Source organism: Engraulis encrasicolus, chromosome 2 (assembly GCF_034702125.1).
Source record: "Engraulis encrasicolus isolate BLACKSEA-1 chromosome 2, IST_EnEncr_1.0, whole genome shotgun sequence".
Lineage (NCBI taxonomy): Eukaryota > Metazoa > Chordata > Actinopteri > Clupeiformes > Engraulidae > Engraulis > Engraulis encrasicolus.
In genome coordinates, this window is record NC_085858.1 from 35,393,517 (window position 1) to 35,408,118 (window position 14,602).

Below are 14,602 nucleotides of genomic sequence, written 5' to 3' on the forward strand. Positions count from 1 at the left end.
CTCCTCTTGTGCATTTGAGTTTTTTGAGTAGTGATCTGCAGCCTAAATATAGAGTGCTGACTCCAATCTTCACACCTTCAAGCACACCACACAGGCACTTGCAAACTCTACCCTGTTAAGGGATGGCTACGGACGTACAGTACAGTGTTGCATCAAAGCACAAAAACAGAATAAAAAACAGAATGGTGAATTCCCTATAGCTAAGTTAGTATGTAAGACTTGTAAATGAGTAAGAATAGTTTACCACATACAGCACTGTACATAAGATGGAAATTTCCATGTTTGGTTACTTCTGGTACTAGTGTTTTACCTCACTGTGGTAATATCCTACACACTAGCCCAACCACAGGTGTTCAAAAGCACCTTGCTAAACTGTCACTTGTGTTTAAAATAGACCTTAATACACTGGGCCTATACTACAAAGCTGGTTCAGGATAAGTTAAGAGGTAAATCATCTAATACAAAAGCTTTTCTTAAGAAAATGAGGACTCCAGGCTCATCTATTAGATTATTTAACTTAACCTTAACTTATCCTGAACCAGCTTTGTAGTATAGGTCCACTATGTGGTCGAGTTAACTGAAAAAGTTAAGTAGTCAGAGTTCAGCTGAGGATGATGGCCCCACACTGAAAGACAAGAGTGGTGGCACCCTGTGGTCGAGTCAGAGGGGTGCACTGCACACCAAACCGAGCAGCACAAAGGGAACCAGACTGTTTCACTGTCTCAGTTTCAAAATGGAGACCAACGACACAGGAAGTGCAGTGATCCTGCACACTCGGAGCAGCAAGCGAGATAAGATGCAGGCCGACTCTGGGAAAGGCAGAAGGGGGCAATCACAGAGACACACCAACAAACACCAGTACACACCTTGTACACTAAAGCCTAGCGGTGTCTGGGTAAAGAGCACCTTTTTTAAACAATATATGAGTGATATGAACCGAGACATAATCAAGACTAGAATGGTAACGGTGCAGCTAAATCATGGAGGGCCAGTTTAGCCGGGCCTGCATGGGTGCCGCTAGGGGGGGAAAGATGTTACAGATTCTAAGGGGCCCAAGCACTGACAGCAATGATTGGGGCCCTTACGGAGGCCCACAATTCAAATCTTTCATGGCGGCGCCCCTGCAGGCCTGGCTCAGCCTGGTTGACTCACCTCTCAGTTTGGGCCGCTCGGTCTCGGCCACCTCCTCTGCATCAGCCATGTTGCTGTCCTCCTCTCCTCTCTTCTCCTCTCCTCTCCTCTCCTCTCCTCTCTTCTCCTCTCCTCTCCTCTCCTCTCCCCCGTCAAAAGGCACACACACACACGCGCGTTCACCAGGAGCGGTACACTACACTACAGCAGCGCTTGCAGAAGGCCGAGGCAGCAGCATCCTCCGCAGGGTGCAGGCAGCAGGTAGGCCACCACTGACCTTCAAAGGACCTTGGCCTCCATGGAGGAGGGAAGGTAAAGGAGTCCCAGACGGAGAGAGAAAACTGGCTTTTTGTGCTCAATCTCTCACCGCCACCATGTAGGTCACAAAACAATGAAAAAAACAAACAGGACTGGTGGTGGTGTCATGGGACGTCTTCCTTTTCGCAGAGCTGCACTGTGACTTCCTCTAAGCCAACTGAGGTTGGCCAATGCTCTTTCACCATAGCGCGAAGAGGAAGTAGAGGCAAACTCAAACTCTCGCTGCGTAGACACACCTATTACCCAAAACACTTCTGCTGCCGTCATGAACACTCGTGCATGCGTGTGTGTGTGAGTGAGTGTGTGTGTGTGTGTGTGTGTGTGTGTGTGTGTGTGTGTGTGTGTGTGTGTGTGTGTGTGTGTGTGTGTGTGTGTGTGTGTGTGTGAGTGAGTGTGTGTGTGTGTGTGTGTGTGTGTGTGAAGACAGGATGTGTTCTTTATGTTGCATGCCTGCATGAGTTTTTTTATGCAACACAGTAAGAGCAATTAACATTTTTAGTAATGGATACAGGATGTTGAGTTTGTGTCATTCAGATCCTTTCATTAAACACTTTGAAATAGCAATGTGTTCTTTCTTTAGGGTCAATTTCGCACTTAAATTTTGTGGACTAGGACTACACACAATAGAGCTGATGAGACTTTTGTATCAGCTCTACCATCCTTTGGAAGCATTTCAGTGCCCTCTGCAGGCCTTAAGTGGTACAACAGCTTTCTCACTAGTTTGGCCCCCGGCCAAAGAGGCAGCCAGGCACCCAACCGCAGAGGCACGCTCACACAAGAGCCAAGAAGGGATTGATCAAGAGAGAGAGAGAGAGAGAGAGAGAGAGAGGGGGAGAGAGAGAATGAGAAGTAATGAGGAGTTTAGGTGATTCTAAAATTGGTCCCTGAAAACTGAAAGATTTAAATGACTGTGGCAGATATAATTCTACACCATCCATTTTCCATCCATCCACCACCATTTTTTTTGGCGTGAATTGTGTTGAATTAGAGGCTTTGGGCCAGAAATGTGTGAAACAGGCTACTATTACGGCAATGGATATGTGACAAACACTGCACAGGGTAAACACCCAATGTAGTGAAGTAAGACCAATTATGTGACGTACCGTACGACAGTTCCAGCACCTACTGAGTGCTCCAACCAACACTCTAAAAACAGCTGCATAAAACGTTGTTGTACAAAACACTTTATAATTTATTTACGCATGAAGGCACAGCTTGATGGAGGGATGTGACAATTTGCAAGACAAAAAAAATACCACAATGAAAAAGACAGTGACATAAAAATGAGCAACTACAGGGCACCCGCCCGGCCCAGCCCAGCCCAGCTCCTGTGCTTGAGTGAGCAAGTCTCAAAATAATCTCTCGGCAAGAACACCCGTGATCCCAGCCCCATAAGACAAAATGCAAGCTTCAAATTCAGCCCTTTGTTGTGTGCCCAAGAGCAGTGCGCCTAATATACAGTCACCTCTCCTCACTTAAGAACAGCCTACAATGTACAGACACCACAGAGGTTTAGAAAGTGGTCGGAAGAGAATCTGAAGTGGGAACTTTATTGCTTATTTTTTCCCCCAAACGTCACACTTCTTCCCTCACTGAACATCTCCACTTTAGAGGAGTGTGTGTTTACAGCGGTTGGTCCTGAGAGGCTGGCGTCAGTCTGACGACTCAGCCAGGGCTGGCCTGGGGGAGAAATGGGGCCCGGGCACTTTTGGCTTAAAGGGGCCCCTCATAATTAGTGGCGCAGAACTGACTCCCCGGTGGGCCCCACACCCTCGTGGGCCCCTATTTTCAGAAATGAAAAGAAAAAAAAATAAAAGAAAAAACCCCCCCAAAAAAAAAAAAAAAAAAATATATATATATATATATATATATATACGTATATATATATATATATATAATTTTTGTTACATTTCAGAAAATAGGGGCCCACTGGGAAATGCCCACTATGCCAGATGAACAGTCCAGCCCTAGACGCAGCCATGAAACGGTGTCATTTACGATGGGTAGTTGGGTTTGCGCTCGTCCCTTAACTGCTATAGCGTGTGGCGTGGTGTGGTCTGCCTGGCGGTGGAGGGGGTGGGAATGATTCAGAGGGGCTGAGCATCACAGATGCTGGTGTCTACTACCAACTTAGGTGGACAGAGCTAAGTCTACATTATATAACATTGCTTCATACTGTATACGTCTTACTTTCATCCTCCTCAGTAAGCTATGTGCCAGATCACACTGACTCAAATGCAATAAAACTGTTTTTGAAGTCTCTGGTTAAACAGGCAAAGGCATCGCGTTGCACTGGGAAGCATTTCTTTCCCAAGTGAAAAGTACTGGTTTACATACTGACAATAACTCAGTAAAGGTGTTCTGAACTTCTCACATTACGTAGCACTATAGAGATTACGATGACGAATTTTGAAAGAATTCTAAAGGGGAACACAATGACATTACCCAAACAAACCACAAAAGACTTGAAAACAATTTGAAAGCAGTCCCCTTGACCTGTTGATGTACTTATTGTGCAGCTGATCTTGCAAAACAACAACACACAGTGAATATCCTCAGAGTGGGATGACTTGGTCTGTCATTAAATACAAGCGATGTGAAATAAAATTGAAAATGAAAAGAACGTGAATGTGAATTGTGAAAATGGATTGGCATGATCTTGCATTGTACAGTATGTACAAAAAAAACCGAAACACACATTAAAGAGCACAGCGAAGATCTAAATGCTTGCAAAATACATACAAAAAGATGACCTCAAAACTCGATCCCACATCTACCCAGTAACAAAAGGCCTATTCACATAATGTGCCAATCCAAATTCCAATTCTAGACAAAAAATAAAAAGCAAAAAAGGACAAATTAAGAGGAGGAGGCATTCAAAGGTTGTACTGGGCATTTGGTCCAACATTCATTTATACTAAAATAAAAAAAGGCTCTCGCCGGGGTCTTTCCGTGACTTAGCTCTTAGCTGTTAGCTCATAGCTCGTCGCGTGCAGTCCTTTCTAGCGGTGAGTGGAGCACATCCGTGTTCTGTGCCTCTGTGCTTATGTCCGCCTGCTCTTTGGTCTTGCCCGAGCGTGCCTTACGGTCCCAGTCTGTGCGGACGGTGTCGTTGTCCCACACCGTAGAGGTCTCCGTGTCGCTGATGTAGCCCGGGTCGCCGGTGTAGTGTGTGGGGAAGACCAATAGCGGCTCGGCAGAGAAGGCCTTCAGGGTCCTCCTCTCAAACTGCTCCATGTACTCTTTGCTGCAAATGACAGTATGTGACGTTAGAAATGTCTCCATAGAACATGTTTGATGTTTTAAGAAAGACATGGCGCCTATTTTGAACCTGCAGTTACCAGCATGCCAATGGCCAAATTGTAATGTATCAATACTAAAAGAAGAAAAATCTACACTCACAAACTAAGTCTCATTATTTATTTATAGATTACCACCATGTCCAAAAGCAAACGCGTTTCGGCTATCAAGCCTTCATCAGTGCACCATGTCCAAAAGCAAACGCGTTTCAGCTATCAAGCCTTCATCAGTGCGCACTGATGAAGGCTTGATAGCCGAAACGCGTTTGCTTTTAATTTGGACATGGTGGTAATCTATAAACAAATAATGAGACTTAGTTTGTGAGTGTAGATTTTTCTTCTTCCAGTTGATACCTTTTATCGCACACCCAAAGACATTTATTTTTTCCAAGAAGTTGAGCACGTCCTCTGACAAAACTTGAAATGTATCAATAATAAAAACATGTGATGTCACAGTAGCGCAGTGCTTTGATAGTGAAGCATTTTCTAAACACAAAGAAAATGTGAAAATGGCAACATGAAAAGCACATTTATCTTCATCCAACCAAAAAAAACAAGAATCTCCAGATGAAGCCCTCATGTCAAACGACACAAACAAGAGGAATTCTTTTTTTTGGTGGGGGGGCTCATTATTTTTCAGAGAGGACAGTGGAGGAGAGACAGGAGGTGAAGTGGGAGAGAGAGATGGGGAAGGATCGGGAAATGACCCATGCCGGAAATCGAACCCGGGTCGCCTGCGTATTAAGAGTGTACCGTCACACCGGTGTGACGGGAATGTTCGGGCAGTGAAAGTTCTTTAGAATTCTGGGCGTAATTCAATACAATATGGAATTGTAGAATCTTGCATTGTTATAGAACGCATTCTTTTTATAGAAAGCTCAAAAACCCACACTCTTAAAGGGAAACTGTGTGAGATTTTTAGTTGTTTATTTCCAGAATTCATGCTGCTCATTCACTAATGTTACCTTTTTCATGAATACTTACCACCACCATCAAATTCTAAGTATTCATTATGACTGGAAAAATTGCACTTTTCATACATGAGAAGGGGGATCTTCTCCATGGTCTGCCATTTTGAATTTCCAAAAATAGCCATTTTTAGCTGCAAAAATGATTCTAATTGGACCATACTAGAAAATATTTGTTTATTACTTACTAAACTTTCATGTAAAGATTAGAATTGGCAATAGGCCGCCCAGTTTCAATGAGCTGCATAGTTGCAGTACCCTTTTTGACCATTTCCTGCACAGTGTCCCTTTAAAGGTTAGCAGCCCAGTGCCCAGCCATTAGAGCCACGGCTGAGCCAACAAGAGAGATATTCTTAACTCTGCTTTGAAAGAAATGCCTGCAGGCTTTGACTGGATGTCACTGCATCACACATGGAGTGCAGATGCCTGCTAATGAATAAGGCATGTCCTCCATCTGACATCTGAACTCCATATGTGTCTGCATCTCACATCAACAACTGTTCTGCTGCAGAGGAAACTAGAAACAGCCTTGAGGTGAAAGAGCTCAGGAAGGAGGAGAAAAGCAACAATTGGCAAAGGACCCGATTTGTAGTATGCAAATGTACAGTACATTCAATATTTTTAAAAGTGGATATTTTTCATCCGTTTACATATACTTTATTGATCCCATTTACATGCCATGTGGATCACCCTTTTTTAATATTCATTTTTGATTACACGTATGTGAATATTTTTAAAAGCATTTTTTTATCCGTTAAAGTATTATGGCATGTGAATAAAAAATAAAACACCATTGTGACAGGTGTCTTTAATTAGCTACCTGAAACTGATATTTTTAAGAGGACATTTCTAAAAAAAAAAAAAGAGCCCAACAAGAGACCCAAATACATGCGTCCACAAAAAAATATCCATAGACGTGTTGTACATACTTAGGATGTTTGTTGAACATGATGGGCAGAAACTCATCCACCGGCAGCATCTTCTTCAAGGGCTCGGCCCTCAGGAGCTTCTTGGCGCCCCGCAGGGACATCATGTATCCCAGCGTCCAATAGGAGTAATCGGCCTCCACCAGGTTATGGATTTTAGGCACCGCCTTCTCCCGTTTGTCCACCTGCATCCTCTTCCTCCCAATGTAGCTGAGGAGGGGCACACAGGTTGTTTAAAAATGTGACTAGCCACAAGAGAACAGGTCGCAAGTAGGCCCAGGGGCATATTGAGTTCAATCCATAGAAAAGAGAGTTAGCCCTTTTAAAGACAAAAGAGTTAGCAGAGTTAGCCCTTTTAAAGACAAAATGTTAACTTTTAGATAAACCAATACTGTTTTCTTCAGCAAAACTATATAACTCCTGCTCACTGATCATTTCGCTTTTACTTTCTTTGGGAGTTTTATATTTCTTTTCTGGATTTTCTTTTAGTTGACAGCTGAGGCGTGTGAGAAAAATCACATCAACTCACATGAGGTCCCAGTCGAGGCCCTCCCTCTCTATCTCGGTCATGAGGTTCTGAACCCGCCGCTTGAAGAACACCTCAAAGCGCAGGTCATCCTCGATCACCAGGGAGGTTTTCAGGCCACGGTCCACAATCTGCTCATCAGTATACAAACACACACGCACGCACGCACACACACACACACACACACACACACACACACAGAGACGCAGGACACACAAACACACACACACACACAAAGACGCAGGACACACAAACACACACACACACACACACACACACACACACACACACACACACACACACACACACACACACACACACCAATGACTCACTGTTCTAAATACAGGCTTCAGGTTGTTTATACACAACTGGCCGTGCCAGAAGCTGCCAGAGATGAGTGTTGGCCTTCTCCTCCTTTACAATACAGTACATTATTTACCTCCACGGCCACTGGCAACTTTGGCTGGCCCCTGGGGCACAGTCATCTGACCACTTCACTGGCCATGTTTAAGCAACACCTTAAGACACATCTCTTCCTTATGGCTGCTAGTTCCACAAGCACTTTCACTTACATGCATTCACACACACGCTCACACACTGACACGCACACACACTCACACTTTCCAACACAACACTCTCTGAAGCGTCCTTGGGTGTTTTGAAAGGCGCTATATAAAACGAAAGTATTATTATTATTATTATTATTATTATTCTGACCCCTTTTGCCCTCCTCCCCTGCCTGCGGGCTTCCCTTCTCACCTCCTTCCAGATGTTGTAGTGGGACAGGAAGCATCCCAGCTCTCCCTTGGTGAGGGGGCGGCCGTGGTACGGGTCGCTGTAGCCTGGGAGCATGTGGATACCCATCTCATGGATCTCACTCACGTTCATGGCCCTGGGGACCAGGCAGAAAAAGAAAACAACAAGAAAGCAGAATTCCTTCATTAGCTGATTTAAATTACCACTACACCGGGAGGGATCACTAAATAGTCAGCAGACATTACAAAATTATTTGTTTAGGAGTGTTTCCTGGACTCCTGGAAAAAAGGTTGGTTGAGGTGTTATTTGAATGGGGAAAACAGAAGTAACAGAAAGTGGGAGAAATGCAAGGCACTATTGGATACAGAAAGTTGGCTTGGTCATATTAAGCCTTATAAACCTAAAACCTTACACATTTCTGAATCAGCTGATTGTAATGAGTACTGAAAGCAAGTGGACCTAGCCTGATAAACCAGCCTAAATGTGAGACTGGATGTGTAATTTAGTCTGGCCCCGATGAACGATACATCCGAAGATTGTTGATGAGAACAACCTGATGTTTTTCAAACCGTGCCTGTGCCAAATAGGTCGGCGCTCAGACCAATCAGCAATCTTTCTCGTTGAATGCTTTCCCAACGTTGCGAGCTTCGTCGTCCCTCCCTCAAAACCCCGATTAAAAAAAAATTCAAAACAAATCTCTACGTTGTGATTGGTTCGCCAGATTCAGGGCAAAGTGTTCTGAATGTTTTCGATCCGAGGCCAGACCCACTCACCAGCCAAAAATGTTTGGTGTCCAGCGGGTGGTGCTGGTTTACTAGGGCTAAGGTGGACCAGCTACTCAGTGAAGTCACCAATTGAAAAGAAAGTGTGACAGGGCAGAGTTACTACCTGGTCAGACTTAAATGACCTCGGTAGCCTCTTTGTACAGATGGACCCCGTCGACGGGCCTGTTCACTCGTTGCTGAAAAGACTCAACTACATCACAACAGCATTGCTATGACATCACGAAGAGCCTTAAGTGACTGACTTGGTCATTACAGTTTTGGTGATAGTAAGGTTATAACAAAGGCTCTGCGCTAAGGGGCTAAAGCATCCATTCAGAAGAACTATTCAGAAATCTACATCCACACTAGAGATACAAGGAAATCCAGAAGTGCATACAGTATATCACGAAAGTGAATACACCCCTCACAGTTTTGCAGATTTTTGAGTATATCTTTTCATAGGAAAGCATTGCAGAAATGTAACTTTGACACAATGATTAGTGACTTTTTAACAACATATTTAACCGCTTAAATTTCTTGTTCACTCTGAAAAAAACAAAATACAGCCATTAATGTTTGAACATGTACTCACAAAAGTGAGTACACCCCAGATTAAAATCCGGTAGAGAAGGGGCTATGTTGGCTCGAATCGTCTCGAAATGAAACGAAATGAAAAGGGATGACAAGGGAGGTCATCAGTGTGCGTTTCAACCTTTCTTTGCATTGAACTTTTACATTTTGAGTCTGCATCTGGCTTAAATAGATTGGTGTGAGATTTGAATGCAATCCTATGGAGAATATCATGATCTGCTTCAGTAGTCACAGTGCATGTTGACATGCATGTTTCTTTTAGGTGTATTTCAGATTGCCAATGTTGACAGCATTCATGCATCCCCAAACCATGTCAGTCCCACTACCATGCTTGGCTTATGAGAGGATACACCTTTTTTGTAAAACTCACTTGTTTACCACCACACATGCTTGACACCATCTAAAGCAAATTTGTTTATCTTGGTCTCTTCAGATCACACAACATGGTTCCAGTGATCCATATCCTTGGTCTGTTCATCTCTCTTGAGACCAAGATAAACAAATTTGCTTTAGATGGTGTCAAGCATGTGTGGTGGTAAACAAGTGAGTTTTACAAAAAAGGTGTATCCTCTCATAAGCCAAGCATGGTAGTGGGACTGACATGGTTTGGGGATGCATGAATGCTGTCAACATTGGCAATCTGAAATACACCTAAAAGAAACATGCATGTCAACATGCACTGTGACTACTGAAGCAGATCATGATATTCTCCATAGGATTGCATTCAAATCTCACACCAATCTATTTAAGCCAGATGCAGACTCAAAATGTAAAAGTTCAATGCAAAGAAAGGTTGAAACACACACTGATGACCTCCCTTGTCATCCCTTTTCATTTCGTTTCATTTCGAGACGATTCGAGACAACGTAGCCCCTTCTCTACCGGATTTTATGAGTACATGTTCAAACATTAATGGCTGTATTTTGTTTTTTTCTGAGTGAACAAGAAATTTAAGCGGTTAAATATGTTGTTAAAAGGTCACTAATCATTGTGTCCAAGTTACATTTCTGTAATGCTTTCCTATGAAAAGATATACTCAAAAATCTGCAAAACTGTGAGGGGTGTATTCACTTTCGTGATATACTGTATGCGGGTCTATTTTAGGAACACAGTGATGCCATAATATTATTAGAATGTGGACTTGTTTGATTTGATATTTTAGTCGCTCCATCACACCAACACAAATGGAATTCTGTTTTAGTGCTGTTGTTGGAGTTAGTCCAAAGGGCTGGGACAAGTTACAGCAAGGCACACATTGGCTAAGGGGCCTTCTTTTTATTTAAAAAATTAATAAAAAGAAGGATTATAACCATACAAAAAAATCATTCCTTCACAGTCATCTCCAAATCCACAGAATAAGGCAGAGGGGAGATAAAAGTTTACCCCTTATGGATAGAAGAAAATAACCCCAAAACAAATCTTTGTTAAATCACCACTGAGATTATTTGAAGGAGAATTCTGGCCAATTTCAGTGTGCAGTTGTATTGTTGTTGTATTGCTTTTTTACATACAGTACTATTTGAAATGCCCCAACAATACTCAAAATATCATCCTAAAACTTAGGCAACATCAGCAGATACCTTACAACACATCTCTAACGTTATATGGGATAATGTTCGGAGCATGTTAAGACATTTCAAACAATATATAAACCAACCAATGACCCCATTAGCTGGATTTCAGAAAGGGCTGAAAAGAAAGAAAACATGCAAACACTTCTAGTAAGTTACAGACAAGTGAAGGATAGAGCGAGCAACTACATGTTGAAAATGGTCAAAATCTTTGAAGAATAGTTGGGGAAGAAAGAACAAATGATCAGCATTTGAAGCTCAGCAGTGAACCACATGTGCCAACTGGACAAACAAACACAGGCTGGGAATTTTCCATTTTTGGAATAGAGGCAAAATTCTGTGCAATGGTCAAGTGCAGAGGCTGGACCAAAAATCTTAAACTGAATAGAAATAATAAAAGTCTGCAACACTGGTAAATGTTCCGAAACATTTTATTAGCACAACATTTGGGGACGTTTCACCAATGTTGTGCTAATAAAATGGCAGCGTTTGTCAGTAAAAAAACAGCCAACCCAAAAGCAACCATACAGTCTATAAACCAAATTCTATAAACCTTAATTCAAGGACTTAATTAATCAATTAAATATAATTAATCAATTTAATATGCTGATTTCCTTATGATGAGGAGGAACTTGATTCCGCTGGGACACATACAGACTCCAAGTTCAATTACCTCTAGAAACGTCAGAATAGCTCAGCTATTGCACATTCAAAATCAGCACACCCAAATTGACAAAATAAGACTGGTTGCCGACCCCGTCTCAAAAATACGATTGACTGTCACAATTCTGGATTTTTTGTTTGTTTGCACCAGTCTAGTAGGAGTGCAGGAGAGACATACTTCCCGTCCACGGCGCTGATGATCTTGCAGTCGATCTCCTGCTCCCGGAGCGCCCTCAGCATGCGATCGCGGCGGTCAGTCCTCCGCTGCAGGTTTATCATGAACACCTAGACACCACACACAGACATGATCAGCTCATTACAGCTTATTTACAGCCATACATCGTATCTTGTGTCTTTTACTGCTCAGTATGGGTTTTCTTTGTTTATAAACACAGTGTTGTGAGGAGGGGCTAGACACTGGCAACCAACCACGTGAGCTGATTTTTTGACCGACAGCGGTTTCCAACAATTCGAGGTTGAGTTGTGCGCAGCCAGGGGAAAACAAAAATTTATAGTAAGGTCGCCAAATTCCGCCCACTTCACTGATCACTTCACTGAAAACGTGATAATATCACTATTTCAAATACTATTTAATTATGCTATCGTATATTTTTGGATACCGGCAACTGTGAAGATGAGGTAATGAGCAATATTAGCTAACATTGGTAGCCCTTTCTGTCGTAATTTGGCGATAACGTCCAGCATGTCCACAATCTAGTTTCAGCACAATTCACCGGCGAAAGGCTCCCAATTCCGACCGCTTGATTTCAGGTCACGTCGGTATTTCCGTTACTGTTTATTATTCCTTCATGCTGTTGTGCTGATTTCGTTCACAGTTGTAGTCCTGGCTTTACCGATGCAGGAACTGTGATTAGTTTGGTCGTTACTGTGGAAACGGTTGAATAATGTTGGTCCTAAAGCGAAACAGGGAAGCGGCCAGGGCGAGTTTTAGCCAGAATGTCGTCGTGAAATTAAAGTTCCATGCTGCCGTTACGACACCCTTCATTACAATACTATTTATGGCCGTTTGACTTGGTTTTAAATGTCATCACCGTTTCAAATTGTAAGCATACAAACTCTGTATCATGTCGATATCCATTCCCGACAGTGGATACATAATTAACAATCATCACTTATAAGTAGGCGGGCGGAATTGGGGGACGGGCGAAATTAGGCGACTTAGAACCCATGTATACTTTATATTCACTTTTCCTAAATCGTTATTGAATTACTTTTAATATGTTAATTTTATTTGTTTACAATTGAATGTGTGTGTTTGTGTGCGTATCACTATACAGTATATGCTGTGTGTGCTGTCTGCACGAGTTTGCATATATTTTTTTATACCCCAGACACTTAACAAACCGTAAAGCACTTTGTGACTGTGTTGTCTGTAATAAGAGCGATAAAAAGCCTGATACAAATACATTTTACTTACTTACTTACACGCATGCTAGTTTTTCTTGATGTGAATATGAGTGGAGTGTGGCAAGAGGAATTCCTTTGTTTACAGTAATTCCTCATTTAGGAAAGTAGCTTGTTGTCATGATTACAGTGATATGTAATTTGTAACACTGAGAAAAGTTGACTGAAGAGCAGATAATGCATAGTAAATATCAAACTGTGCTTAAATGAGACTATGATAAGGCCATCTAGCAAACACACAATGAACATTTACAATCTTACAATAAGTAGGCAAAGTGATATCAGTCATCCATGATGTGGTTAAATTCACATTCTAAAAGAAAATATGTAACATTTCTTGTGAGCAAGTATGTATATACCTGTATATCATAAAGTATCCACAGACTGTACAAGACAGCACTGCACTGCAATCTACAGTATAGTTTAGTTTGAATGATGCGCCACAGCCAAATATATGATAACATTGTTATGACTCAACTCAGACCCAACTCTGTTTGAAATGTGTGCAGACCTGCCACTGTAAACTCACCTCATCAAAGCCAAGTTTATCTGGTGTCCTGACGGGAACAGGTAGGTATTTTGAGGGCTCCAGTGGAAGGTTTCGCACTGGCATGAAAACAATGTGAAGATTTAGTTTAGCAGGGTTAGCCAGCACAAAGATAAAGGGTTAAGTTGAAGGAAACTGGAAACTGTTTTTATTAGCTTGGAGCAAGTGCAACTAAACTCTTAAGATGACCTGGATGACTGAGCCTACACAGCCACTTAAACGATACAGTTTTAGAGTGAGGTTCAATGAAGTAATATTTATCAAAGCATAGGCTAATGCAGAACCATAACGTAAAATATTGGAGCTGTGAATCTCGCAGTGGCCAGTCCTAAAGAGAGATGAATAGACGTATAAATTGTAAAAGTACCGGTTAGGGCTTAAACACTGTACATTCAGTACAAATCCAAGTAGTCTCACCATTAGCCTCCAACACTGAGTGAACAAAGCTGTCAGCCTCATCCTTCAGTGTGTTATGAGGTCGCAGTGGAACTGGAAGGTATCCGTACGTCTCTCTGTTCAACACGAACATCTGAACATCTGGGAGCAAGACAAACAGAAACAGGGAGGGACCAAGGAGTTTGCTCAGAGGTGCTTCACATCACATCACATCCCATCACATGCTTCATATACCTGTCGTTATTTAATCCATGCTACACGGATCCATTGACTTTCACTAGCTTAGCGACATGCTCCCTCTTTTAACTTGTCTAAAAGCAAGACAACGGCTTACATGAAAAATGAGACACTTTACCACCTTTATAAACCCTGGACAACGATTTTAACTGTATTAAGCCCCAAAATAGTGGCATACCCCTTTAAGTCTGATGCTGTATACATGCTGCATTGACCTAGGCCCCTGGAGCGACATAGACGCTGCATTCAGCATTCATTCTTGAGATTTGGCATTTTTTATTAAAAACCTGGCTATGTTAGAGCTGAACGAGCACATTCTAATGCAAGATGGGGGTCGTAGCTTTTCAATGCAATTTATTTCATATTTTTATGTGCTTCAGAGGCTGAGATATTTAGGTTTTTATAGACTGAAGGAACCTGTTCTCAAAAAGGGCTTAGACATTCAGCAGGTGTTTTTTCCAGGTCCCTTAGGTTCAAATGGGTT

At 42.3% G+C, this 14,602-nt stretch overlaps 2 protein-coding genes across 2 annotated transcripts in view; both read right to left on the reverse strand.

Moving 5' to 3' along the window:
• gmip (GEM interacting protein) overlaps nucleotides 1-1,233 on the reverse strand; it is a 43,533-nt gene extending 42,300 nt beyond the window's left edge. Inside the window, exon 1 of the mRNA XM_063187636.1 lies at nucleotides 1,153-1,233. Within this exon, the coding sequence (XP_063043706.1) occupies nucleotides 1,153-1,201 (49 nt within the window). The 5' untranslated portion in view covers nucleotides 1,202-1,233. The remainder of the gene's footprint in view (nucleotides 1-1,152) is intronic.
• Nucleotides 1,234-3,364: 2,131 nt separating this feature from the next.
• The window catches only part of colgalt1a (collagen beta(1-O)galactosyltransferase 1a), a 29,288-nt gene continuing 18,050 nt past the window's right edge, over nucleotides 3,365-14,602 (reverse strand). Inside the window, exons 6-12 of the mRNA XM_063215160.1 lie at nucleotides 13,903-14,022; nucleotides 13,468-13,544; nucleotides 11,692-11,798; nucleotides 7,928-8,060; nucleotides 7,172-7,299; nucleotides 6,646-6,852; nucleotides 3,365-4,696 (exon numbers count right to left, since the gene is read on the reverse strand). Of these exons, the coding sequence (XP_063071230.1) occupies nucleotides 4,426-4,696; nucleotides 6,646-6,852; nucleotides 7,172-7,299; nucleotides 7,928-8,060; nucleotides 11,692-11,798; nucleotides 13,468-13,544; nucleotides 13,903-14,022 (1,043 nt within the window). The 3' untranslated portion in view covers nucleotides 3,365-4,425. The remainder of the gene's footprint in view (nucleotides 4,697-6,645; nucleotides 6,853-7,171; nucleotides 7,300-7,927; nucleotides 8,061-11,691; nucleotides 11,799-13,467; nucleotides 13,545-13,902; nucleotides 14,023-14,602) is intronic.